The 26,467-nt window shown below is 48.2% G+C and overlaps 2 protein-coding genes across 9 annotated transcripts in view; one reads left to right on the top strand and one right to left on the bottom strand.

The window, feature by feature from the left end:
* Positions 1-3,565, top strand: part of SMG7 (SMG7, nonsense mediated mRNA decay factor) — a 92,665-nt gene extending 89,100 nt beyond the window's left edge. For 4 of the 7 annotated variants that reach the window (XM_018060696.1, XM_018060695.1, XM_018060697.1 and 1 more), the window contains 3 exons: positions 78-248; positions 364-509; positions 1,101-3,563. In XM_018060696.1, the coding sequence (XP_017916185.1) occupies positions 78-248; positions 364-509; positions 1,101-1,262 (479 nt within the window). In that variant the 3' untranslated portion in view covers positions 1,263-3,563. Of the gene's footprint in view, positions 1-77; positions 249-363; positions 510-1,100 lie in introns of all 7 variants that reach the window. The other 3 variants (XM_018060700.1, XM_013970377.2, XM_018060699.1) reach the window with 1 other exon arrangement.
* The window catches only part of NCF2 (neutrophil cytosolic factor 2), a 38,762-nt gene continuing 15,332 nt past the window's right edge, over positions 3,038-26,467 (bottom strand). The window contains exons 4-15 of one of the 2 annotated variants that reach the window (XM_005690962.3): positions 22,526-22,660; positions 21,599-21,706; positions 21,259-21,318; positions 19,570-19,613; positions 17,595-17,736; positions 17,308-17,376; positions 16,042-16,117; positions 14,042-14,067; positions 13,453-13,604; positions 13,229-13,340; positions 7,504-7,681; positions 3,038-5,028 (exon numbers count right to left, since the gene is read on the bottom strand). In XM_005690962.3, coding sequence (XP_005691019.1) covers positions 4,916-5,028; positions 7,504-7,681; positions 13,229-13,340; positions 13,453-13,604; positions 14,042-14,067; positions 16,042-16,117; positions 17,308-17,376; positions 17,595-17,736; positions 19,570-19,613; positions 21,259-21,318; positions 21,599-21,706; positions 22,526-22,660 — 1,215 coding nt within the window. In that variant the 3' untranslated portion in view covers positions 3,038-4,915. Of the gene's footprint in view, positions 5,029-7,503; positions 7,682-13,228; positions 13,341-13,452; positions 13,608-14,041; positions 14,068-16,041; positions 16,118-17,307; positions 17,377-17,594; positions 17,737-19,569; positions 19,614-21,258; positions 21,319-21,598; positions 21,707-22,525; positions 22,661-26,467 lie in introns of both variants that reach the window. The other variant, XM_018060701.1, reaches the window with a different exon arrangement.

Below are 26,467 nucleotides of genomic sequence, written 5' to 3' on the forward strand. Positions count from 1 at the left end.
ATCTCCCGGAAACTTTCGTTCTTGGTATGTTTGTGAAACATTTCTATTTAATGCCTTGCGTTGCTGTTATTCAATAGATCATTCAACACCAGCCAGCCAGTCTCCTCATTCCTCCAACCCAAGCAGCCTGCCAAGCTCCCCTCCAACACACAACCACAATTCTGTCCCTTTCTCCAATTTTGGACCCATTGGGACTCCAGATAACAGGGATAGGAGAACGGCAGACCGGTGGAAAACTGATAAGCCAGGTGAGAGCCAGTCTTCATTGCTTAGCAGAAGTGAACTGACTGGCTTTGTGTCCTTCCTGGACCTTTGGCAGTGAAAGAACATCTTCTTGAATTATTCTTTTCTCTTCATTCCTAGCCATGGGTGGGTTTGGCATCGATTATCTCTCAGCAGCATCATCCTCTGAGAGCAGTTGGCATCAGGCCAGCACTCCAAGTGGCTCCTGGACAGGCCATGGCCCATCCATGGAGGATTCCTCTGCTGTCCTCATGGAGAGCCTAAAGGTGAGTGGATCAGGAACAAGAACCATATGAGATGTCTCTGCATTCATTCACATAAATAGCTAGTCTTATTCCTAAGGCCCTTAGGATTGTTTGATTCATACTATATATCTGGCAAAGTCTTCAAAGCATGATCTGCATTATAAGATTCTTTAAAAGGATTTTTTTTTTTTTTTTTAAATTTTTGGATTCACTAGTGATAAACCAGTATCCTCCGGGGGACAGACATGAAGGTTTTAGTTGGATTCGAAGATTAAGAAAATTCTGACTCATCTTGAAATATTTTCTTTACTCCTTTTCTGAACAAGTAAAAGAAGGATATCTAATTTCATAAATGTTTTGCCTGCCTAAAACCTTTATAGCTAGTCAGTGTCTGTTCTCACATGGAGCTGAATTTTAGTAAAAAGACTTTATAGAAAACATACTTTCACCTTTTCTGGTTTAAAATGATCTTAATGAGAGCTAACTAACCAGTCTTGAAGGACCTGGTCTTACAGCAACTCCTTGTAATAGCTGGATTTTTTCAGTGTTTGGGGAGCTTGGGACATACACGCCTTTATGTTTGGCTGGGATTGAAAATCAAATCCCTTTCAGACAACCAGGCATGTGACCTCTGCTGACAAGCTCTGGACTGTTTTTCAGTCTATCTGGTCCAGTTCCATGATGCATCCTGGACCTTCCGCTTTGGAGCAGCTGTTAATGCAGCAGAAGCAGAAACAGCAGCGGGGACAAGGCGCCATGAATCCTCCACACTGAGGCCAGAGCGGCACCCTGGGAATGAAGGCTCCATAAACCATGGCATGTTGGGTTTGCAGGACTGACCCACACAGTCCCCTGCAGGTGGCAGCCCTCTTTTCTGTGTCTCGCTGTTGAGAGGGTGTAAGTATTCCACCAGCCTGCTGAGTGTGCACGAAATGTCCGCAGTGCAACAAAAAGAAAAAACCATCAGGAACTCTCCGTCCCCCCGGGGCCTTCTGGAGGGGGAGAGGAACTGCTGTTTGTCTCACTCAGTTACCTGATATCACCGCCTCTCACCTTCTCCATCGTGCATGTCCCCAGCCACATGGGAAGTGAAAGCTGAGAAGGGAAGGCAGATGGGAGAAGCCAATGGGAACTTCTCAGTCCTTTTTTTTTTCCTCTTTGGGGAATAAAATAGGAATCCATTAATGATTGCTTTGCTGACTGAGAATGTAGTTGAAATTACTCCTGAACATCTTTTATTATTGTTATTACTCTCAGTAGTAAGATATCACACTGAATTCTTCCATACACAGATGTGCTTCTTCTAGTCAGTGTGTAGCAAGGAAAAACCCCGTGCACTGCTCCTGTGAGAGGTTGGTGGTGACAGGATGGGGAAACCGACCTCTTCAGCCCGTGGAAACGGTCCATGAGGGCGAGGACGCGGCCTCCGCTTGGACTCAGAAGGTTCTGGTGGGCCCTCCTCTAGCCTGGAGACTCCAGCCGGAAATGCCCTTCACTCTGTAGGTGCTCGAGCCCCAGCTGAGGATGCCGCATGGCTGCTGGTGCTGGGCTGGACTAGCCGAGGACTGCCGTAGGGCTCTAAAGGAACGTTTGTGACTCCTGTCCATTTTACGGTAGTGTCGCAGGCAGTCCCGCAGCAGGCAGGCTAGTCCATTCATGGCCTGACACAGTTTAATAGGTAGAAGCTTTCAGTGTGGTTACTTTTTGTTTGGTTGGTTTTTGTGCCCCCATCCTACTTACCACCCACCTCCTCCTGTCCCTACCTCCACCCCCTTTCTACCCTGTGCTGTGTGCTGTAATCGTTTTTATTCCTAATGTGTACAACATCTCGCCAAGAAGCAACAGCATGGGGGCCAGCAGTTGGGGCCCAAAAGACAGTCTGAAACAGAAGGAAGTGGCGGGGTACGCGCGGCCCGCTGAGCGGCCAGGCCCTGTCCGGCTGTGGTCTCCCAGCCTCCACTTTCAGAGGAAATCCAAGGCAACATGGACGCCTGTGCGTCAGGCACAGAAGGAAAACACAGCGGAGTCCACTCTGGAGAAGGCGGAAGAAAGGAAAAGAAACTTTTTATCTGATATTTATTAGAAGGAAAGAGGACTGAAGAGTTTGCTTGTGTAGAAACAGAAGGACAGCATTTCTGATAGTCATTTCCTGGAAAAGTAATATTTTAAGGGGAAATTATGGAAACAATCTAAATGTCCAATTGCTGTGCTAGTGGTAGGGTTTGTTTTCTGGGAGGGCTCTCCTTCGCGTGCGCGTGTGTGTGTTCATGTGTGTGCACGCTGGCCCGTCTGCTCCCTGGAGGGGAGGGGTGGTGCGTGTGAGTGTGTGGAGCTAGCGTGGGACTCAAGAGCTGGAAAACAGCTACAGAGCAAAGCACATCCAGGAGCCCTGGTCGTCACTGGAGTCTGGGCAGCCCCAGCAATGAAAGGGGGTGAGAGATTCATGCTCATTGCTCTTCCGAGAGAGTGGTTGGAGTCCCGAATGCTTACATTACTGCTCTTTTAGTTTGACATGGTGTTTGGGGTTTTTTGTTTTTGATGTTGTGTTCTTTTTTTTTTTTGAAAGGTCTGAAAGGGTGAAGTCCCCCACCCAATGGCAATATGAAACCCTTTGTGCTTCTCTCCAGCCCCACCTCTGTGACCACCGTCCTCCCATCCCCTCCCTCCCGACCCTTCTTCCCTGCTGCCTTTACCCACTTTGTGTGTTTGAGCTCTGCATTCAGGCAGCTGCAACATTCCAGTGTTTGAACCGTCACCAACTCTTGCACCCTCGACACGCCCACCAGGTTCGCCGTCTCGCTCCCGCAGTGCCCACGTCCCGTCTGCAGCCCCATTTCTGCATGAGAATTTGGTGTTTGGAATGTTTTTGACTCTTGGGGCGGGGTCCCTCGCCTTATCATCCTCAGTGTGGAGTAATGAGGAGGGAAAGGAGAATCTTCATCAGAAACTGGTTCTGTGTAGCAAACTTTCTTTTGTGTTTCTTTTTGTTTTTGTTTATTTGTTTTGGTCTGTCTGTGCAAGACCTGCAGCTGCTGAAATCAGCTTTGCCTTTAATTAAACCATGTTCTCTCCAACCAGATCTGTGTAGAGATTGTTTCTTTCCTGCCCTGAAAGAAAATCCAACTTAACAAATGTAAACTACTCACAAGTCATCTAGGGGAATGAAAGGTCAAAAATCGAAAATGCTTCACAGTTATTTTTGTTTTTAGTAATATTTCAAACCGATGTGCAGGATTACAAAAAGGGATGGATTCTAATAAAGAATGGCTTAAGCAAAGGAGTTAACAACTCAGCATTTTTATCCTTACTAACACCCTTAATAAGGCAGCTCAGAGACCGTGTATCCTATTGGCCCAGTAAACTCAACTCAGTGTGATGAGCAGCAACGGTATTTGGTGTTCTCTGCTCTGGGGTTGTATTTCCTCAGGTTGTGTCCCCTGATTTCCAGTGGTAACCTGCCGGCCTTCGCTGTGTGCGGAAGCCAACACCGCACCTCACCTGTGTGTGTGCGCACGCCCACCAGCTACGTTTTCACACTGATGTTGATTCAGTCTAGTTTGTCTCCTAAATGTGCTTTTCATAAGCACCTACACACTTGAAAAATTGTTAACAGAATATTCCACAAGAGGAAGGGGAATTAAGGCCAGGCGTTTTGAGTTTATGGAAACTCACCCAAGTTAATCCTGAAAAACAAATATAACCTAGTAGGATGGTACTAACCACCTGGCTTCCTGAGCATGGTCCCTTTTCATCTCAAGTATTAGTGGCATATACTCACTATTGAACTCTAACAGATGTCCTCTATGAGAAGAAATCAAGGGACGTAGTTCCAGTATTTTAATTTTCTGTGAAATTAAAAGCTATATTCCAGGGGAACATAACTCAGCCTAGGCTCTGTTTAAGCAGCGAGACTTCTAATCCCCAAAATGTCAGTTTCCTGTGTGTAGGCGTGCATGCTCACATCTTCTGAGTTACCTATAAAGTTACCTCAGTCCCCGGGAGTTTGTGATAGTAATGGTCTAGGAGTGGGGATATTTATACTTAGGTCTTGGGCCTGCACTCTGGGTATCTTGTTTTTGTAAGTTTTTTATTGAGGCATCACATATAGAGAGAAGTGTACCAATAGTAAGTACACAACTCGGTGAATTCACAAACCGAACATGGGTAGCCAGCACTCCAAGCAAGAAACAGATTTTCTGCACCCTAGAAGACCCCCCTCTTCTAGACATTTCCGACCACCACCCCCCCACCCGTCTTCAACGTAATCATTGTAAGTTCTCACATCATCGTCTAATAGGTTAAGTTTTAACAGAAGAGTAGATGAATTAATACTCCCAGAGATGTCTCTCGAATGTACAGCAGAGGCGTGCCAAATCTTGTAAGCGATAGTACTTCCTTTTCTTCAACGTTGTAGGTTGTGAAACATCCTAGACTCTTCTGGGTGTGCTTTCCAAGTCTGTAGCTGCATGTTGTTCAACAAAAGCTTTGGGGAAAATGCCAACCTTCCCTTTGCACTCCCCTTCCAGCCATTCTTCATTCACTGATAAAAGGAAAAGTATATGTTGACTTCTAAAATGAGTAGAGGAGAATTCCCTCACCCGAGTAGTCCACATAGAACTTGGGTTGGTCTTTCTTCACCCCCAGTTGTGCTGACAGGGAAAAGTCAACGTTGGAAAAGTGACTGGTAAGAGCGAACGTAGGAGCTATCTCATTATCGGTTTGTTTTAGACACAGGAGTAAAATGCAGAAAAATTTAGTCTTCAAAAAGTTACCAAAGTGAAAGAAATTGAACAATGAATCCTTATGTGTGAGGTGGGTTTTTTTTTTTTAACAGAGTTTTAGCTTTGTTGGGAACCTTTGATTACAGGACAAGGATATGCCATTGGTTAAATAGATAAATAATGATTGTTCACTAGTGAATGATCAAAGAATTGAGAGTTGGAGCTAATGATGGGTTCAGTCCATGCTTGTAAAATACAAGAATTTTCATAGCACCTATTTTGAGACTTTAATAAAGTATGTGCATAGACTTCATAACTCAGTTATAGCTAATAACCCCATTTTAATTTTCTGTGGTCAAAAGCTACATTCCAGAGAAACGTAACTCAGTCTAGGTTCTGAGAAGACACAAGAGATTAATAGCTTGTTCGGGGTCATTCTGCCAATAAATACCAGACACCTCGGGTAGCTGCAACCTATTCTAGAGCCTGTCCAGCAGACCGTAGCAGCTGTTCAGATCAGAGGCTCATCTTTGGATGTGATGTGTCTCCATCAGACATTACAGCAGCACCATGTGTACTTGGATCCTGTCCCCAGAAACTGTCCATTAGTGTGGAGTGTGGCTGGGCATCCGAGTTCACCCAAGGGAATTCTAATTGCAAACTGTTGTCTTGATTCTTCCTTCTATGATACGAGAATCAGCATTTGTTGTGCTGGATCCTGGGAGCTTGTTAGAAATGCCAAATCTCAGGTCCCACCCCAAACTTAATTTGGGATCCATTTTAACAAGTTACCCAGATGGTTCACATTTAAAATTTGAGAATCTTTTGGAATGAAACCATTCACAACTGTTAAATGTAACAGAACTCAACCCCTCAGCCCTACACAATATTTATGCTGAATTCTATTTCCCTATGTGTTACAAGAGTTTCAAAATCTTACATAGGTACTTCTGAATTAAACCAACTTAGACTTCTATACAAATCCCAGTAAAGAGTATACCACCTTCTCTCCATATCTACCCAGAAGACTTCAGAGCATTTGTTCATCTTTATCTCATCCCCACCCCTGAAAAACAAATTTAGCCAGCTGCTTGGTTCTGACACTTTAAAAATGGTGTGGAGAGTTTAATCCAACTCTTATAACTGAATTTCCATTCTCCCTTTAGAATATGCGCACCAACCATGCACCCTGTTTGTTTTTCATTTCTTACGTTGTTGCTGCTGCTGCTAAGTCGCTTCAGTCGTGTCCGACTCTGTGCGACCCCATCCCTGGGATTCTCCAGGCAAGAACACTGGAGTGGGTTGCCATTTCCTTCTCCAATGCATGAAAGTGAAAAGGGAAAGTGAAGTCGCTTAGTCGTGTCCGACTCTTCGCGACCCCATGGACTGCAGCCCACCAGGCTCCTCCATCCATGGGGTTTTCCAGGCAAGAGCACGGGAGTGGGGTGCCATTGCCCTCTCTGACATTTCTGCCTCTCATTTCTTAATCTGTTAATTTTCTGTTATAATTGATAATGGTGTTCTGTTTAAACTGTTTTGCATTGCTAATGTACAAGATTTCAGCCGTGTGAATGAAACTTGATATGACTTGTTACCAGGTAAAGAAATGAAGAGTGTCAAACCATGAGTTATTAATAGAATGCTGCTTCTCAGTATGGTCAGTAGACCAGCATCACCTGGAAGCTTGTTAAAAATGGAAATCAGTGGGCCCCACCCCAGACCTGAATCAGACTCTCTGGCGCTGAGTCAAAGAAATTTAACAAATTACAAAAGATGCATGAGCACACTTAGCGTTTGAGAAGCAGTAAATTAGAACCCTCCACTTATTTTAATTTTTACTGTGTTTGATTTATAACAACCTGGGAAGTCACCAGAGAGAGCAATTCTGAATAGTTGTTTTTTAAGGCAAAATGTATGCCTTTCTTCCCTCATCTTCAAAAAGTACATCAATTCAAAGACCTGTAGTTTGCAAAACATCACTATCACACAGCTCAGTGCAAACACAACGTGGTTGAAACCCCCTTCCAATTCGTTGACTCCAGTGTGAGAACCCATGGCTTCCGAAACCATCTTTAATATGTGACCAAAGTCTGCCATTGGTTGCTTCCCTGCCCAAGAGAGCAACAGATGAAAAGGTGAACACACTCAGTTTTGCTCCCTCCCACTAAGAACTGGGAAGGAAATTGAAACCATTGGCTAAAGTTTGTAGCTGATTGATGTTTTCTTCTCTCTTCCCTTGTATTTATTGCTGCTAACATGTACATTAGTTTCTGCACTCTGGGAGTAGCACTTACCCGTTGATATCACCAGGATTACGTCCCCTTCCAGGAACTCCAGGTCTTCTGGCTGGGTAGCTTCGTAACTAAAGAGAGCTACCACTTTGCTCCCTTCCTTAAGCTCAGGTTCTGTTGTCTGGTTATTAGCATCAGATTTTTTGCTTTCTTCAGGTTCATCTGGAAATCCCTGGTCACCCTGAAATAGTAAAGGGCCTATTTATTAGTTTTCCTAACTTCCTGCCATGAACATTTGAACATCACTGAAGGAGTCAATCAGCAAAATGTCAATGTAGCACCTGGGATATAAACTCAAAGCCAAGTTTGTGATCAGTGCCAGGCATAGACCTGGTGTGTACTTTATGAACACGGGATGGTTGGGTGAAAGTGAAATCGCTCAGTCATGTCCAACTCTTTGCGACCCCATGGACACTAGGTGGCTCTGTCCATGGGATTTTCTAGGCAAGAGTACTGGAGTGGGTTGCCTTTTGGGTAAGTGGAACCAAAAGGTCGACAGGACTGTAGATCATCTTAAAATCCTACTGAAACCTTATGTTAATCCCAAAAAGGGTAGGTACAATTGTTAATTTTTCTCAGATGGAGAAACAGGTTGAATCACAAGTAAGTGAAAGAACCCAAAGTCAACTCCCAAATCAACACCTTTTCCCCAGCACCCATAACACTGGGCACCTTGTTATAGAAAGGCAAACTTGTCTGCGCTATCCCAAATCTGTTAATCAAGAACTCCCTGTGGGAGTTAACAATCATTAACAAAACAAAAAAAAAATTTTTAAACAAAATCAACATTTGCAGTGAAGTAATGCTGAAGCTGAAGCTCCAATACTTGGGCCACCTGATGTGAACAGCTGACTCACTGGGAAAGACCCTGATGCTGGGAAAGATTGAAGGCAACAGGAGAAGGGGGCAGCAGAGGATGAGATAGATAGCAGCGCCAATTCAATGGACATGAATCTGAGCAAAATCCAGGAGATGGGAAAGGACAGGGAAGCCTGGCATGCTGCAGTCCATGGGGTCACAGAGTCGAACATGACTGAACAACAAATTCACATTTAGAGCCGAACTAATAGGAATCCTTTCAAGACAGAACTGAAGGGATTAGTCCAAAAACAGATTATTGGAAAAGCTAGAGTGACCTTTCACACTTTCAGGGGACACCTTGCAGGGACACTCACTTGCCCCTGGGTCCTGGGCCTTCCAGCCAGGCCAGCACAGCCGCTCAGCTGTGGCCGACTCTGCAATCCCATGGGCGGCACATGCCAGGCCTTCCTGGCCATCACCAACCCCCGGAGTCTACCCAAACCCACGTCCATCGAGTTGGTGATGCCATCCAGCCATCCCATCCTCCGTTGTCCCCTTCTCCTGCCCGCAATCTTTCCCAGCATCAAGGTCTTTTCAAATGAGTCAGCTCTCCACATCAGGTGGCCAAAATACTGGAGTTTCAGCTTCAACATCAGTCCCTCCAATGAACACCCAGCACTGATCTCTTCTAGGATGGACTAGTTGGATCTCCTTGCAGTCCAAGGGACTCTGAAGAGTCTTCAACACCACAGTTCAAAAGCATCAATTCTTCTGTGCTCAGCTTTCTTTATAGTCCAACTCTCACATCCATACACGACCACTGGAAAAACCATAGCCTTGACTAGATGGATCTTTGTTGGTGCCAGAGGCACCCGGAAGTCTCAGGTCCAGGGGCTCCACTTGCTGAAACAATTTTCTGAACTCGAACCCCTAAGTTTACTTTGTGGGGTTTACTACAGGGCCTTCCTCCAGACCTATCCTCTTTAGTTCTTCCCCATCAAACATTTGTCTTTGATTTGAGTGCAAAGGAGACCCTTCCCTAACTGAGCAGTAACCCCTAGCCAGCTGTGGGGATGAGGGTTTGGAGGAAGGACTCGCTGGGCCCATGCCTACATATCTGGAGTAGCTTTCCTGCTGTGGTCATTTCTATGGTCTCAAAAGTCCACTTGTGGCTGAAAACTAGTAGCTGACCAAGGATTCCCTTAGGAGCTATTCAGTTTTATACCTCAGGCAGATAAAACTGCAGATGCCACTGTTGACAAAGGCCAAAGCAGGAAACAGGTGAGAAGAGGAACTGAAGTGCCAACGGGACCCCACTTGACAGCTTTGGGCGGTGGGGACTGAAGGTTCATGGTCTCTGTGTCAGGACTCCCCAGCCGCCTGATTGTGGGTTGGGAGCTGTTTACTCAGGGGAAGCCCACCAGCTGCTGGGAGCCAGCACGGGAGATCCCACCCATGACAAGGTCATGCGGAGAGACCTGACGGGCAAGGCGGATCAGGACTCGAGGGATCCCCTGGAACTGCTCGAGCATCTACCCCAAAAACCAGAGTCTGTCTGTCTTACTATTTTATGACTTTCACCAACTCCTCTGACATTAACAGGGGGCTATTCCTGACCACCTTTCTCTGAAGAAAATCAATGTAGAGCTTTGGTTAATAAGTCTCCTGGGCATAATAAGAGTGTTTCAATTCAAACCCCTCTGATAGCTTTCTAACTTGCCTGACAGGTTTATCTGGACTTTTTCAACTACACATGTGATTGTTTATGGCCTCCCAACTGTGAGAGGCACAGGAAGCTTAAAACATTCTAGGAATGTAGAGCCTTTCGAGGAGTTAAAAATCATTAGAATAGAACTGATTAAGGGTTTCATTGTTGAGCCAATACTTGCTGCCGAGTTTTCATATCTTTTATTTGTTGATATAGTTGGTATATAGAGAAAACAGGTAGTAGCCCTGGCATTAGCAACATTAGATCTTTGAGTTAAGTACTTTCTTTGTTGTAACCCACTGCACCTTTGTTCTGTAGGAATGTAACTTTATTTAGTACTTTGAGGGTGATGCAGATTAAAGAAAAAACACTTCAAGGGAAAATGAGTTTTCTGGTTGATTAACACTTATCAAGGAAAAGAGCCATAAAATGTTAACAGGTCTCCTGTCCAGAAGATAATGTAAATCACCTGAGACCTTTTGTATACAGAAAGGTATGCAGAAAGAAAGCCTGGTATCAATAAGGGCCGGGACTGCTGCCCCTGCATGACTCTGCATCTTCCATTATGTAACACTTAGGGTATATAAGCTCCTTTTGAAAATAAAGTTACGGGTCTTGCACAAGCTTGGCTGCCCCATGTTGTACTTTCTTTCTCTCTTTATCTCTTTTTCAGGCTAGTTCCTTGGAGCACAGAGGCTCTCTGCATTCACTTTCCTGCCTGGGCTTCTAAGACCCACGTGAGAGGGAGCCCAAGGCGGGGCACCTTCCGCTATTCAAGAGGGCGCCTGTGGCCTGCGTGAACAGAGCAAATCTCTTGTCTGAGGCTTTATTGGCTTTCTGCGTAAAGCAAGGAATATCAGCCTCTTTTCTCTCCTCTATTCTCTTAACTGCAAATTCTTTCCTTATCTCTCTGTATCTATATATCTCTCTCGCCTCGCCGTCCACGCTTCAGATACCCTGGATCCAACTGGGGCTGGACCCCGGTAACCAGCCAGCCTATCTGATTTCTCTGCCTTCCTCATATGCCGTTTAAATTACCAATCCAAAACAAGACCTCACTTATCTTCTTCCCTGCTCACACTACCAACCTAGCACAGCAGTGTCCAAGGCTTCCCCTATCTGGCCCTGTGGTCTTTCCAACACTGTTCCCACCACTGTCCCTGCCCAACAGCACTGAGCCCCTTTCCCACTGTGCTTATTCTTGTGGTCTGCCCTCCTGTTCTCTCCATCTATATCATACATCCATCATAACCTCCTCCATCTTGCTAATACTATGCAGCATTTTCAGGCTAAGCTTCAAGACAATTTCAGCCTCTAGGAAGACTTGTCCCACTCCCCTCCAGCATTTTTGGGTGAGATACCCTCCTGATGTTAGGTAAATGCTTACATAACAGAGTAAAGCATTTGTGTGTCTCCATCAGTTTACTTCACACATGCTTTGTAGTCATCTGCTTGCTCTTCCCCTCATGAAAAAAGGCCTGTGTCTTACTAGTTTTTATATCTCCAGTACCTATCTAGAGACGTTAGTGCCCAGAAAATGTTTGTTGAAGAATTAATGTCACTATATAAACGCTGGAAGCCACCCAAATGTACACCAACAACTGAATGAATAAGCCAGTTGTATCCATACAATGGAATACCATTTAGCATTCAAAAGAAATGGACTATTAAAAGAATATGTATACTGTACGATCCACTTATTTGAAATGACATAAAGGACAACTTTGTTGACAGAAAGCAGATGGATGATTTTCAAGGACCATTGTTGGGAGGGAAAATTAATATCTACAGCAAAAAGAAATGGCAACCTTTCCTAGGGAGACTAAGGGACAAAGCCCAAGAGAACTAATGTGTAGCTGCTACTTCTAGCCTTGAACTTTGCTCCTGACTCCCTCATTCTTACTGGAAAGTCAGTTTAACTCTTCTAGACCCCAGGGCCTATAGATAACCTGCCCTTTTACTGTCAGTACACTGAGGTGTTCAAGAGCAGCAGTCCCCAGCCTTTCTGGGCACCAGGGACCAGTTTCATGGAAGTGACAGTTTTCACACAGACCTGGAGCTGTGTAAGGTGGCAATGGTTTCGGGATGATCATCGTAAGGAGCACACAACCCTAGTTCCTTCACATGCAGAGTTTACTCTAGGGTTTGAGCGTCTATGAGAATCTAATGCCGCTGCTCATCTGACAGGAGGTAGAGCTCTGGTGGGCTTCTCTGATAGCTCAATTGGTAAAGAATCTGCCTGCAATGCAGGAGACCCCGGTTTGATTCCTGGGTCAGGAAGATCCACTGGAGAAGGGATAGGCTACTCACTCCAGTATTCTTGGGCTTCCCTGGTGGCTCAGCTGGTAAAGAATCTGCCTGCAATGCGGGAGACCTGGGTTTGATCCCTGAGTTGGGAAGATCCCCTGGAGGAGATCCCACTCCAGCATTCTGGCCTGAAGAATTCCATGGACTGCAGCGTCACAAAGAGTTGGACGTGACTGAGCAACTTTCAGAGTCACTTTCAGAGCTCAAGCAGTAATGCAAGTGATGGGGAACATCTGAAAACATAGATGAAGCCTCGCTTGGTAGTGGGCCTCTCACCTCCTGCTGTGCAGCCTGACTCCTAACGGGATGGGAGCCCTGTTCACGAGTACAGGCAGGCTCTGAGTACTGTTGGTCAGGTGGACCTCACTTTGCCTTGTTACCTACATTATAAAACAGGATAACAATACATGCCTCACAGAGTTATGGCGGTTATAAGAATTAATACACAGAGTGCCCTTAGCACAGTGTCCGGCACACAGAAAGTTCTCAGTAGGTGTTTGCTGTTAGTAGAAGGTTGTTATCCAAGTCGTCTTCATGAAATAAACGCTCGCTATTTTTTTTCCACTCCTAAATGTCCTTCCCCATGGAAACTTAAGGTGAAGAATGGCTGTGAACTCAGCCTCAAGCTGGGACTTCATTCTAACCTTGCTTGATCGAGCCCAAACCTTAGGTGTGGCTGCAGATGGAAGGGACCTGAAGCTTTCTGTGGGCTCCTGGGCCTGCTCTGCTCTTGTGGGAAAACCTCTCCTGGCTGCACCCCGGGTGAGGATGCCAGAGCTCCAGGTTGTTACCTGCCATGTTCCCAACACTATGCCTAGGTCTAGGCGCCCAGCACGCACTGGATGAATGCTCAACTGTTGTGGAGGAAGTGACCTGTTAGACATTCAGCCTTACAGGCCCTTGGGCACTCACCACGGTGTTCTCACACCACAGCGTCAGGCAATAGTTTTTCACTTGGGCCCAGGCATCCTTCATGCTGAATTCCGAAAGAGGCGCCAGCTCATTGCTGTCCCGAGGACGGTAGCTGGGTAGAGGTGATGAGGAAGAAGCAAGTCAGACAGCAGCAGGGCAGGCCCATCCTCCGGCCCGCAGCGGGCTCCCGGCTGGACCCTTGCGTTTCCCTCTGTGCAGCTCACCTCAGCTTCGTGTGTTCTGGCAGGAGATCCAGCTTCTTAGCCACCATGTCCCGGACCTGGCTGTAGGGGAGCCTGAACTGAGTCTCCATGACCACCGTGTACTTGTAATGCACCTTGAGTGTGTAGGACGTGGGGACACTGAGCTTGACTTCCTGCTGGGAGAGCCAGCAGAGGGAATCTGTCAGTGCCTGAGGCTTCCTCCAAGCAACATACTGAATCCCAGGGAGTAAGTACCCCATGCCGGGGGAAAAGCCCAGAAGTGCCTGGTTCACACTAACATGAGAGGGCCTTCAGAGTCCTGTCCTCCAGCTCAACTCATGCTTGGATAAAAATTCCTATGGGTGATACCTGGCCCACCAGCCATGGGCCAGCAGGCAGTGTGTGCATGGAAGAGGGGGAGATTGTCAAATGCCGGGGAGGGGGGGGTGGGGGGGTCCCTGGTCCCTGAATATATGGTAACAACTGGTCTACCCCTTCCTTTGGGGCTCTTTCTACAATCCAAGGAGGCTGCCCGTAGAAATGGTTAGGTGGACAACCTAAGCTCTTCCTTTCTCTACCACTCGAAATAGTAACAAGGAAAAAAAATTACCTTGGGCTCTTCTTTTCTTTTCTGACCTAAATGGAGAAGGTGAGAGTAAAACAAAAGGAGATGATGAATGAACACTCTTGGCTAGCCCCCGCCAAACACAAGATGAAACCACTTAGAACCAGGCGCCCAACTTTATACGCTTTAACCTGTGGGGTGATTATTAACCTTAATAAACTTGGGTGGAAATCATTGGGTAGATGTGAAGGGCAAAGTCATGAACACACAAATGAACCCAGTCTCTGCTTCTAGGCAGCATATAGGTAATTAGCAAAGGACCATCACATCCTTACCAGCCCATGCAGTTAGGGAGGGATCCCAAAGGACAGTTAATAATAGTGCTGCTGGTGTAGTGGCATCATGCAAGATGCCCAAAGGTCAGTTAAAGCGGTGGGCTCCATCGAAACAAAATCAGTGAGTGTGAGATGAGCCAGGAGCCCCAAGGACAAATTATTTTTAATTTGTCCTTTATCTTGTGTATGTTTTCTAATGTATAACATATATTAATATAGCAGTACATATATAATGTATGGGGTTTCCCCAGTGGTTCAGATGGTAAAGAATCTGCCTGCAGTGCCAGAGACCTAGGTTGAATCCTATGGTTGGGACTGGTTAGGAAGATCTCATCTTCCCAACCCAAGAAGGGAATGCCTACCCACTCCAGTATTCTTGCCTGGAGAGTCCCATGAACAGAGGAGCCTGGTGGGCTACAGTCCTTGGGATTGCAAAGAGTCAAACATGACTGAGTGACTAAACACATATAATTTATATAAGAAAAGTATGTATAATGATATTCACCATAGAAACAGCAGTGCATGCTCAAAAAAGACCACTGATCTCAAACCCAGTTGATCATTAGAATACTTGGGATTTTGTTTTTAGAAAAACAGGTTTCTAAGCCTGATTCCAGTCCTTAAAAATCAGAATCAAAGGCCTTTAATTCTACATTCTTAAAATCTTCCTAGGTTAATATGTGATCCTTGATGGGCCCCTAGACAGAAAATATAAATTCAAGAAAGCTGTCAAAGACATTGGAGGATAATAGGAGAAATTTGAATATGAAATATATAATCTATATTATATAATAATATATAATATGTAAACACTGTCCTAGATATTATATTGTGCTTATGCAGAAGAGCATCTTTGTTCTTAGGATTCAGATGCTGAAGTGCAGGGTGAAGTGTCATGAGTCTGTAACTTAGTTTCAAGTGGTTCAGCAACTAGAAAAAAAATTATATTAACAAGAGGAGGAGCCCAAGTACATGGTGCAAAATGTTAACAATTACTGAATTTAAGTGAAAGATATTCTTGTGTTCATATTGTACCGTACTTTCAACCTTTCTGTAGGTTTGATATTTTCAAAGTAAAAATAGGGGTGGGGAGCATCCCCAGTGATTCTGGTGATCAGGTGGGCATGACAGTCTTTGATCTAGGATCTGGACAAACCACCTATTCAGTGCATCTCTACCAAGCACTTACTCAGGATCTGCTTAACCCGCACTAGTGACCAAAAGTCCATGACTTCCCAGGGCAGCCGTCTCCACATATCAGGAGAGTCTCCCTTTCGTGTTGGTTCTTTGTCCATCCTCCAGCACTGTGCAGAGTTTCTTTTCTAGATAGAGCTCCTCAGTCTTTTGAAAAGAACCACTCCACTCCGCTTTGAGGTCAACAGGTGCAATTACTTGAGCCTTTCCTCCTGGGATAAGGTCCCACTACTTAATAACTGATTGAGTTGGGATGCTCACAGCCTGCCAGAAAGCAGCTGCCTTTACCCAAGCTCCCTGCATGTTCTGGAGCAGGCAGGGAGGAAGCATTTCTGTTTTCCTGTGTTTGGGGTGGGTGAGTGACACAGGATGGGGGGGGCTCTCTGGGGCGTCGTGATCATAAGCTGGGAGAACAAGAAACCAGATTCTGTCAGGCTGGGAGAGGAAACCTCCGTGGGGAGGCAGCCTGAAGCACTCCTGCACCCAATCCCGGGATGGTCCTCCAGAGACGCTAACCTGGTGACAACTGGGGTCTTCCAGGAGCACTGGAACTCGGGGGAGCTGGGATATCAGACTTGGGGGAGGTTTCTTCCTGGAGGGGAGAGGAAGAGAGGGTGAGAACCTTCATGCAGACAGTTCTTAGGCAGGGGTAGGAGTCGGGGAGACCCTGCAGACCACCATGGAAGGGAGCCAGATGCAAATGACTTCCTAAGAGTTGGAGGGGTGGTGACATTTAGTGGAGACTAAGGGCTGGGAACGATTGAAGGCAGGAGGAGAAGGGGACGACAGAGGATGAAATGGTTGGATGGCATCACCGACTCAATGCAGATGAGTTTGAGTAAACTCTGGGAGTTCATGATGGACAGGGAAGCCTGGAGTACCACAGTCCATAGGGCTGCAAAGAGTCAGACATGACTGAGCGAATGAACTGAACTGAACTGAAGGAAAGTATTGATTCAGTGGCAGGCAGAGTGGGCCTGGTGAAAACAATCACAGTAGAAATAATAATGAGAAAATAAGAATCTTAACCCTCCAGCTACAAAGCCCTTGCTACCTAATCACCCCAATTGCCACACTGGAAACCCATTGGAGGCAGGGTAGGACCTTCGTCTAAGCTTGCTCGCTCTCACTCTACATCTTGCCCCTTCAAAAGAAACTTAACACTTCGCATCTACATGGCATTTAGAAATTTTCCAGTCATCTGGACATCGTGTCTCTGACCAGGGAGGGCCAACCCCACAGAGGACAACTGGTTGCACAGTCTAGAGACAGGATCTATTGCCATCAGGCATCTGCACAGATCCAACGAAGACTACTCCCCAGGACTGGCAGAAGGGCAGGTCATTGAGATGGGGTGGGTGGGTGGAGGTGGCAGCGGCATTGGAAGCAGTGGCTGGCAAGGTCTGCTCTAATTCAGTGCTCCAAAGCACATTTCCTATGGTGAATGGATTTCACCAGCCAGCACGTTGACCCTTCTTCCGGGTGAAGACGACATCCTGGGAAGACCTAAGTTGTCACGTGCTGTAGTTGTGGTCAAGTCACCCTTGACCAGCAGGAATCACAGAGCTGGGGGCCCAATAGGACCTGCTGATGCCTCCACTCAGCACGTCTGGATTTTTTCTTTCATCCCTAGGTTCAGCTCTGGGTGGCTGGTACCAACTCAAGGTGGGCTCAGGACTAGTGAGTCCTCAGGGCCTCTTCCTCTCTGCTCTCCTCCGTGGTCTGTCGGTGGTGGGTTTCAAGGGTAGGAAGGGAACGGGTCAGCCCTTGGCACTACGTTACCTGGGGCTGCTGCTGAGGATGGATCCGCAGCTCAACTGGTTCAAGGTAGTTGCAGGGAACAAGCCCCTTCTGCAGCGCAGCATCATGGAGCCAGAAAGCGGGAACAAAGATGCATACGTCAGCAGCAGTGCAGGATACCCAGAGACGTGGGGAGGGGTGGGGGGACAGGTGAAAGAGGGGGCAGCTGGCCTGCATATAAAGCAGCAGATGCTGCTCCTCAAAAAGCTCTGCCATGTGCTGCCAGGATCCTGTGCCATTAACCCACCCACCCCCCATCCTCTGAATACCTGCCCGTTGAACATGACCGTAGCCCAGTTATCATTGCCCTTCTTCAAGACAAAGACGATGTTCCCCGGCATGACCTGCAGCTCCTCTGGGGTCTCAGGCACAAACCCAAACAACACACGGTGGGCTTCCCCTTCCAGGGCCCTGCGGGATGAGGGTGGGGAGAAGAGGAGGGGTAGACACAAGATATGAGATCTCACCCACCATCTAGCCTGGACCACATCTGCTCCCATGATGCTGTGGGTCAGCAACTATGGATCCGGAGCTGGGAGCCTCACTCCCACCCCTAACTGCCCAGGCGACCCTGAGCAGGGAGTTGCCCATCTGACGGCCCGAGAGGACTCTGCATGTGAACGTGCTCCATGACCACACGTGCAGTGGGACAAGAGCTAAAAAAAAAAAACAACATCACACAACACTTGATGACGCCTTGCAACCCCTGCCCTCCCTTCCCTTCTGAGGAGGAAGGATCCCAGCTGTGCTTGGCCAGTGGCCAAGTCTGGGCGGGGTCCGACCAGATGCCAAGGTACAAGGGAGAAGGCGGGTGAGAACCCGCTGGGTGAGGAGGTGAGGGGGGTGGGGGAGAAATCCCCTAGAACAGCAGTCCTCAGCCTTTTTGGTACCAGGGGTGGGTTTTGTGGAAGACAGTTTATCCATGAACCAGGGCAGGGGAATGGTTTAGAGGTGATTGCGTTTCTTGTGCACTGTGTTTCTATTTTGTGGCAATTTCAGAATATTCCACCTTGACTTTAGGGGAAGGGTTCCAGCTCCTATGAGAACCTAATGCTGCTGCTCGCCTGCCAGGAGGCAGAGCTCAGGTGGTAAATTGAGTGATGGGGAGCTGCTATAAATACAGACGAAGCTTCACTCACTCTCTGCCACTCACCTCCTACAGTGCGGCCCCGTTCCTCAGCAGGCCACAGACTGGAACCAGCCCATGGCCCAGGGGCTGGGGATGCCTGCCCTAGAGCCAGCTGGGGCCGTCCACGGGCGAGGGAGAGAGAGTAGGGGAGATGGGCCTGGAGGCAGTGGGGTGACGTGGGGCTGCCTTCCTCTGTGTTATGCAATGTCATTTCCCCTTTGCCGTTTCCTCAAGGCCTGCTCTGCTCTGCTCTGCTCTGCTCTGGGGCGTCCCATTTGAGCCACTTCAGAATGTGTGACTGCGGCGGGCTGGCCTCTCCAGGCTGGTTCCCTTTCCCTCCCACTCTGCTACCTTCCCTTCGGCCCCTCCTTTTGTCTCCAGACCCTGCATTCATCTCTGTTTTGGAGACGGCCTCCCCTAGCACGTGGGGAGCTTAGGGGTGAGCTCAAAGGCCCCTTCCTTTTTCTAGTTGCTTTGGCACTCTCTCCACTCCTTGTTACAGCCTTCCCTAGTGGGGAGGGGGAAGCTGGGCTTGCTTCTTCACTTAGAGGTAACTCTGAAGAAAGCTGTGGGTTTTGTCATCCTTGGCTTCTCTTCTTACAGAAGAATCACTTCTTTTTCTCGAGTCCTTCCTCTTCCTTCTTCAGAAAACATGTGCCCTCAGGGAGTGGACACACGTCCACACAGGAAAGGACACGCCATTCCAGCCTCCCACTCCGCTCTCCCAGCTCCAGGGAGCCTGGCCTCTGAGGGGGCTCCTCCTGAGAGGAGGGCACCCTCCACTCCTCCACCCTGAGGTCTGTGTACAGCCCTCAGAGGGTGGTGTTCCACAGACACTGCGGTCCTTCAGAGACAACCCCTTGCTCTCTCGGGGCACGCTGGCTAGGGGACATGGGGCCACCCCGCGGCTCACCACCGTCAGCCTCACTGCAGTCAGAGCTGCATTCCCACCATCATTCCGCCCTAGCCTTGCAAGCAGGAGCAGCCTGATGTGCTAGGCTAAATTCCTCACAGTTTGGACCCTGACCCCAGCTTCACCTTCTTCACCCCTTTGTTGCCCTCGGTTCAGGCTTGGGAGTTTGGATATTCTGCATTTTGGTCTAAATCTAACTTACCTGAAGATCTCTGGGGTTTTGGGCCTGGGTGGAGGCTCAGCTGCCTATCAGACATGCAGGAGAAATAAGGAGGCCAGGACGGGGAAGGAGGGGAGAGAGAACAGACGGTTAATGGTAATTTAAGCCTCCTTCCAGACCAGAACGTTGAAGACGGCGTTTCTGGCTCAATTAGAACACTCTCGAGGGAGAAGGCAATCGTGTACCCTGACTAAACACTGGAAAAGAACACCTCCCACCAGCTCCCTGGGCCCAGATTTCACCAGCACAGCAATTTATCTTGAGCCAGACCTGGTTTCTGGAGTTTTAGCTGTCACAGAGCAACATGGCATCATGAGAGCGCTTGTGCCCTTGAACTCTGTCCCCCTCCTAGGACAGTTTCTCAAAGCGCTGCTCTATAATTAGCATCTGCTCTACCGCACGACATCTGTGGGTAGTTAAAAACCAACTCAAGGGACTTCCCTGGCATTCCAGTGGCTAAGACTCTGTGCTTCTAATGCAGGGGGCAAGGGTTTGATCCCTGGTCAGGGAACTAGATCCCACATGCCGTGTGGCCAAAACAAAACAACCTCTATGCCTGTGGTGATGGTTACACAACTCTGTAAATATACCCAAGATCATTCAGTTGTGCAAGTGAAGTAAGTGAATTGTATGGTGTGTAAATTATAACTCAATAAAAAAATTTAAAAATAAATAAATAAAAATCAACTCAAGGTCCACGGGTCAGGTAAGAATCTCCTTTTAAAGTGTGTTCCCGGTTCTACCCTGAGTACCATGGAGCACAATTATCTGGGCTTTTTCCCCTCTGGGAGTTCCCTGGGTGCCCCAAAGCCCAAGGGAGTCCTGCAAGGCTTTCTTCAACTCTCTGATAAGAGGGAGGTCAAATAATCTTGCCCCTCTTGCTCTCCCCCTCTGTTCCTCTTAGCCTCCGGTGCCCCAGTCTTGGTCGCCTTCTGGGCCAGCGGTCAACTCTCTGACCCTGGGAGGCTGTCTGCACGGCCCTCAGAGTGACCAGGTGTATGCACACTGGACCGTGGGACCACCACTCTCAGAAACCCCTCCCTGTGCTCGCGTGGACTGATGCCCCTGCCGATACTTGCTCTGTTGTCACAGAGCTGGAACTGTCCTCAACCGGCACTACCCGCTTCCCTTCACAAGGAAGCGCTGCCTTCACATTCCAGACCCACTGGCATCTAGTCTATCTGGAACTGGTCTCTGAGCCTAGCTTGAGGGGAAAGATGGTTCGCCCTGGGGACCCCTGCCTGAGGGGATTGCTGCATGCGGCCGATGGGTGCACCCAGAAGAGCTCCCCCTGTGTCCTGTGTCTGAGAAGGGACAAGGAGCAAAAGCCTTCCACAGCTGTGTTTCAGGTTTCTGAGAGAATGGTCAAGGCTTCGGGAGAGACAAGGCATGCTGAGCTCTCTTGGAACTTCAGAGAAGTGAAGGCTGGCATTTGAGGGGGAAATGGAAGACTGGCTCCCGAGGACTTGAGATGACACCCAGGGATATGATCTTGTTCCCCTTCCAGCTGTGAGATCCCTGACCAAGCATGGCCAGGCAGACACCCTCCGCAGACTGAGAGCTCAGCTAAAGGAGCCCTGAAAACGAGGTTGCTCAGCACAGTGCACTGCCCAAGCTGGCTCTTTCCCAGAGAGCCCTGGAGACCCGTGGAGAAGGGCAGGACCACCTCACCTGTGGCTGCAGGGGGGCAAACCCTGAGAAGCTGTCCTGGTCTACCACAGACGCCACGACCTGAAATCGAGACAGGGAGGTGTGAGGCTGCACTGGCTCTGTGTGCCCGTCCTTGGCTCTCCCCAAGATCCCTTCCTTCCTCACACCCTGGATCTGCTCTCACAGGGACTTGGTTCCGGAAGTGGACGGTGGCTAAGGATGGGCTTGTCAACCCTTAGGTTAGAAGCTGCCTCCCCAGGGCAGAACCAGAGGCAGGCGCCCCTTCCTCCAGGGTCCCCTTGCCCTCACTCTGCAGGGCTCATGCAAGAGGGGACTCGGGACACCGAGTGGCCTCACTCACCGTGGCCTTGCCTAGGTAATCCTTCTTGACCAGCTGAGCCACTTGCTTCTCGTTCGGCCGAAAGAGCCTGCCCGCAGGGATCACTACCGGCTCATACAGCTTCTGTTTCTAAAACACAGAGAACAGAGTCTTTTCCTATCTGTAAAATGGGGGTAAAATGAGGGACCCTGGTCCCTCACTGAACAGATGCGCGGATCCATTGAGAGAAGCTCACAAGAGCGCTTTTTCTCCACGTGCAGGGCTGGACTTCTTAGTGTGTCGAGGAGGACCATTTGGTTTCATTGTCGCCTTATACTGAGACGTCTGTGGGTGCTGTTTGCCCAGCACCCTCTTTTCCTAGAGGGGCTGCCCCCTCCCACTCTGTGCGGCTCAAGTAGGGCTGTCACTCCTGATGTGGGTGGCCCAGGACCTGAGCGAGGCCCATGACCATGCTCTCTTGGGGTTGATGTCTGCAGCCATAGACAGATGTGTACAGATTGACTTATGCCCCCTTGTTCCTGGTGTTTAAAAATATAATTTAGAACAAGCTTCATCCCTACGTGTGCTCAAACTCAACTTCCCACCATTTGTTCCTATAATCCATGCATTTTTTCTTGAGCGCTGCTGTGTGTCTGGCCTGGAGCCAGGCTGCAAGAACCCAGGGGGTGAGCAAGCGGGCACAGCCTCTGCCCTTGGGTGCTGCCCCCGGGCCCCCACCAGAGCCCCCTTGGAGGGGCGTAAGGAGGGCTCCGCTGCCTCTTCCTCTAGGCCTCAGCTTCTTAGACTTCCACATTCAAGATCCCACAGGGAAACAGACCCCAAGATCAGCATTACCTGGAGCTCAGAGGAGGTAAAACACCACATTTTTGCTTCCCAATTGACATGTGCACAGAAACAAATCCGAACCCAAGCAGACCCTCTCGCCACCTGCTTCGCCAGCACACTCACCCAAACGCTTTCCATGGCTCTGTCGATTTTGGAATGTCTAGGCTCAGACTTCATGCTCGCAGCCAACGCTAAATGTTCTTCAGCCTTTTTCCATTCCTCCCTCTTGGCATATATGAAAGCAATGTTATATAACACCTAGAAAAGTACAGGCCACAACATAAAGCTTAAGGCTGCTCCGAATCTAGGGACCAGGCAGGGAAGAGCTCACACTTTTTGCCCCTGGAACATTGCCTGGTGGCCTTTCTCCCTTCCCCAGCTCTCCTGGAGATATCTACAATACAGTACAATCAATATTGCTCCTGACTTATATCTAACACAAGGATGGTATGAAGAAAACGTCATGTAATGCAAAACTCCAGCATTGTATGCATTCCTTCAACAACCAAGGAGGTCAGGAGTGGGCTAGAGCTGTTGTGTGGTTTTGGTACAGACAGCAGTGATGTGTTCAAGGCCCCTTGAAGAGCTCGGGATAAAATACATGCTTGTGGCCTCCCAGACCAGTTCCTGCCACTGGTCCTGGGCTCAAAGACTGGACAGATGTGGGATGGAGAGACAGAGGGCTCTAGATGCATTCATGGAACCCATTCTAGAACCTAGGAGTAACAAGATGTAATGTAGTCATATGGGCAGGAGGAAACTCTATGGGCAAGAGTTCGCTGGAGTTGGAAAGAGACCCAATACAGACCCAGGGCAACACTTCACCTGGAGTGGAAGGAAATCAAGATGGCAACTAACAGGCAGGGTTTACTTTACCTTTTTTAAGATTTTTTTTTTCATATGGACTGTGTTTAAAGCCTCTATTGAATTTGTTACAACATTGCTTCTGTTTTAGGTTTTTGGGGGTTTTTGGCCCCGAGACGTGTGAACCCTTAGTTCTCTGACCAGGGCTCAAACCCATGCCCCCTGTATTGGAAGGCAAAGTCTCACCCACTGGACCACCAGGGAAATCCCTAACTTACTTCTATTTGATGACAGTGTAGCAGTTCTTAGGGCTCCTCACATCATGTATGGAGGATGACTAAGTGACCAGGAGCTGCTGCAGGCTTCTCACAGGTCAGAGTGATAGGAGTCACAGCCTGATGCCCTGGGGTGAGGTGGGGGTGGTTCTCCAGGGCTTCAGAGAGGAGGTGCAGCTGGTCACCTAGGCCTGGTTGATTGTTGGCCTTCTAAGCAGTAACACATGGAGGCAGTGCAGTGGAGGGGCCCCAAGGCTATTTTATACTATGTGGCCTCAGTTTCATTATAAAATGATGATAATAATGTTTCCTGCCTCCAGATTTTTGTAAGAAATGAAGAATTCATGTAAAGCACTGAGTTTCATTGTTTGGCATGTGGCGGGTGCTTTAGAGCTCTTCATTACTGTCATCACTGTTATCTGCGGAACTGTCTTGGGACTTGCTGGGAGGCTGAGCACAGAGGTCTTGCCTGCCTTCTCAGGGAGGGTGACAATGCCCATGTGGTTTGGGGGAAGGCCACAGGGCTGAGTGCTGACTGATACCATCTGGGGATTCTTTGTAGTCAGAAAGCGAAACCTATGAAGAATCAGGGCTCCTGGAAATCAGTGCTGTCTGTCGTGTTTATCATGATCATTGACATGATTCACTGACCATCACTATGGGCCAGGCACTTTATCTGCATTATCTCTAAGCCACACAACCACCATACAAGGTAGGGGCCTCACTTCTGTGCTTCCAGAATCCTTCCCTAGCACTTTTCTCCTCCTAACCCCATCACCTCACATTACACATGACCATGAGTGTTTGGCTGCTGACACCTTGTGGCCCCTTGGGCCTCTAATGCCTGACCCTAGCTGGCATTATGTGATGCTCATTTGTGTCTAAATCTTTGTGGCCCCATGGACTATAGCCCTCCAGGTGCCTTTGCCCATGGGATTCTCCAGACAAGAATACTGGAGTGGACTGCTGTTTCCTCCTCCAGGGGATCTTCCCAACCCAAGGATCAAACCTGCATTTCCTCCACTGACAGATGGATTGCTTACCATGGAGCCACCTGGGAAGCCCCAGCAGACATTATAAATAGAGGCAAAAATGAATGAAAGTGTTAGCAAATGTGTATAGGGTGAGTACTCAGCCTTTCTTTACAGATGAGGAGGAGCCCGGAGCTCAGAAATGACACTGAATTCACCAAGGTTTGTAAGACTAGGAAGTGTTGGGCTGGGATCTGATCCCTCTCTCTCTGATCCCAAAGTCCTTGCTTTAGTGCAACCAGCTTCCAAGACAGCACCAGTGATTCTCACCTCTTGGTACTCACCCACCTGTGTAGTCCCTTCCACATCCAAGGGAGCTGAATGTGTAGTGAATAGAATATTATGGAAATGAGAGGTTTCCATAATGTGACATTTGAGGTTAAGTTATAAAAGACATCAACACTCTGTATCAGTTCTTCTTGGATCATTATTTCCTCTGGGGAAAGCCAGCTACCATATCATGACAGGACTCAGGCAGCCTTAGGGAGAGGTTCAAGTGGCAAAGAACTGAGGCCTCCTGCCAAGAAGTAACCCTAACTCGCCAGGTACCTAAGTCACCTTGGAAGTAGATCCTTCAGCCCTGGTCAGGCTTTCAGATGATGGCATCCCTACCAACATCTCTACTGCAACTTCCTGAGGGCCTCTGAGCCAGGACCACCCAGCCAAACTTGGGTTCCTGATGCCAGAAACCATGAGACAGTTGTTTTCAGTGAAAGTCACTCAATCGCATCTGACTCTTTGTGACCCTGTGGACAATAGTCCATGGAATTTTCCAGGGTAGAATACTGGAGTGGATAGCCATCCCCTTCTCCAGAGGATCTTTCCAACCCAGGGATAGAACCCAGGTCTCCTGCATTGCAGATAGATTCTTTACCACCTGAGCCACCAGGGAAGCCCAGATTGTTTTAAGTCACTCTGTTTTAGAGCAATTTGGTACTCAGCAGTGGAAAACTGGAGAAGGAAAGAGCAACCCATTCCAGTATTCTTGCCTGGAGAATCCCTGGCAGACTACAGTCTCTGGGGTCTCAGAGAGTCGGACACAACTGAGCGACTAACACACAGTGGAATACTATGGCACTTCTCAATACCACTCTGCCACCTACACTGTGATTGGCCCCGGGCCTCATCCAGAATAGAAGAGGACCATTTATTAAGGCAAGTATGGATGTGAGGGTTGGACCATAAAGAAGGCTGAACACCGAAGAATTAATGCTTTCAAACTGTGGTGCTAGAAAAGTCTCTTGAGAGTCCCTTGGACAGCAAGGAGATGAAACCACTCAATCCTAAAGAAAATCAACCCTGAAGATTGTTTGAAAGAATTGATGCAGAAGCTGAAGCTCCAATACTTTGACACCTGATGCGAAGAGGTGACTTATTGGATCATTGGAAAAGACCCTGATTCTGGGAAAGATTAAGGGCAGGAGGTGAAGGGGGTGACAGAGGATGAGATGGTTGGATGGCATCACCAACTCAATGGACATAAGTTTGAGCAAACTCTGGGAGCTAGTGAAGGAGGAAGCCTGGCATGCTGCAATCCATGGGGTCATAAAGAGTCAGACACAACTGAGCAACTGAACAACAACATGGATGGTGGCAGGGCTGGTTTTCCCATAGTTAGTTGGCTGGTACTGAATGATGGGGATAGGGACCAAGCCCAGAGGTGGAGATCTAGACTCCCTTCCTGGGCTATTTTTGAGCCTCAGTGAGCTGTTGCCACCTGCAAACATGCTTGACTGGCCTGCAGGAAGAAAGGAGACCTTGAGGCCATTTAAAACTTCCTGCTTGGTTCTCAGACACCTACTCTTAAGACCTTCTCTAGCAACAGGTTTTTATGACTCCATGACTGGGAAAAGCCTGAGACTCTTTTCTGGTATGATTTCTCAGAATTCTAGTGGGAACAGAGGGGTGGTCTTATAATTAGTGAAGTGACTGAAGTGTTCCAGGTGGCAGATGGG

The sequence above is a fragment of the Capra hircus genome, chromosome 16 (genome assembly GCF_001704415.2).
Source record: "Capra hircus breed San Clemente chromosome 16, ASM170441v1, whole genome shotgun sequence".
Classification (NCBI taxonomy): Eukaryota; Metazoa; Chordata; class Mammalia; order Artiodactyla; family Bovidae; genus Capra; species Capra hircus.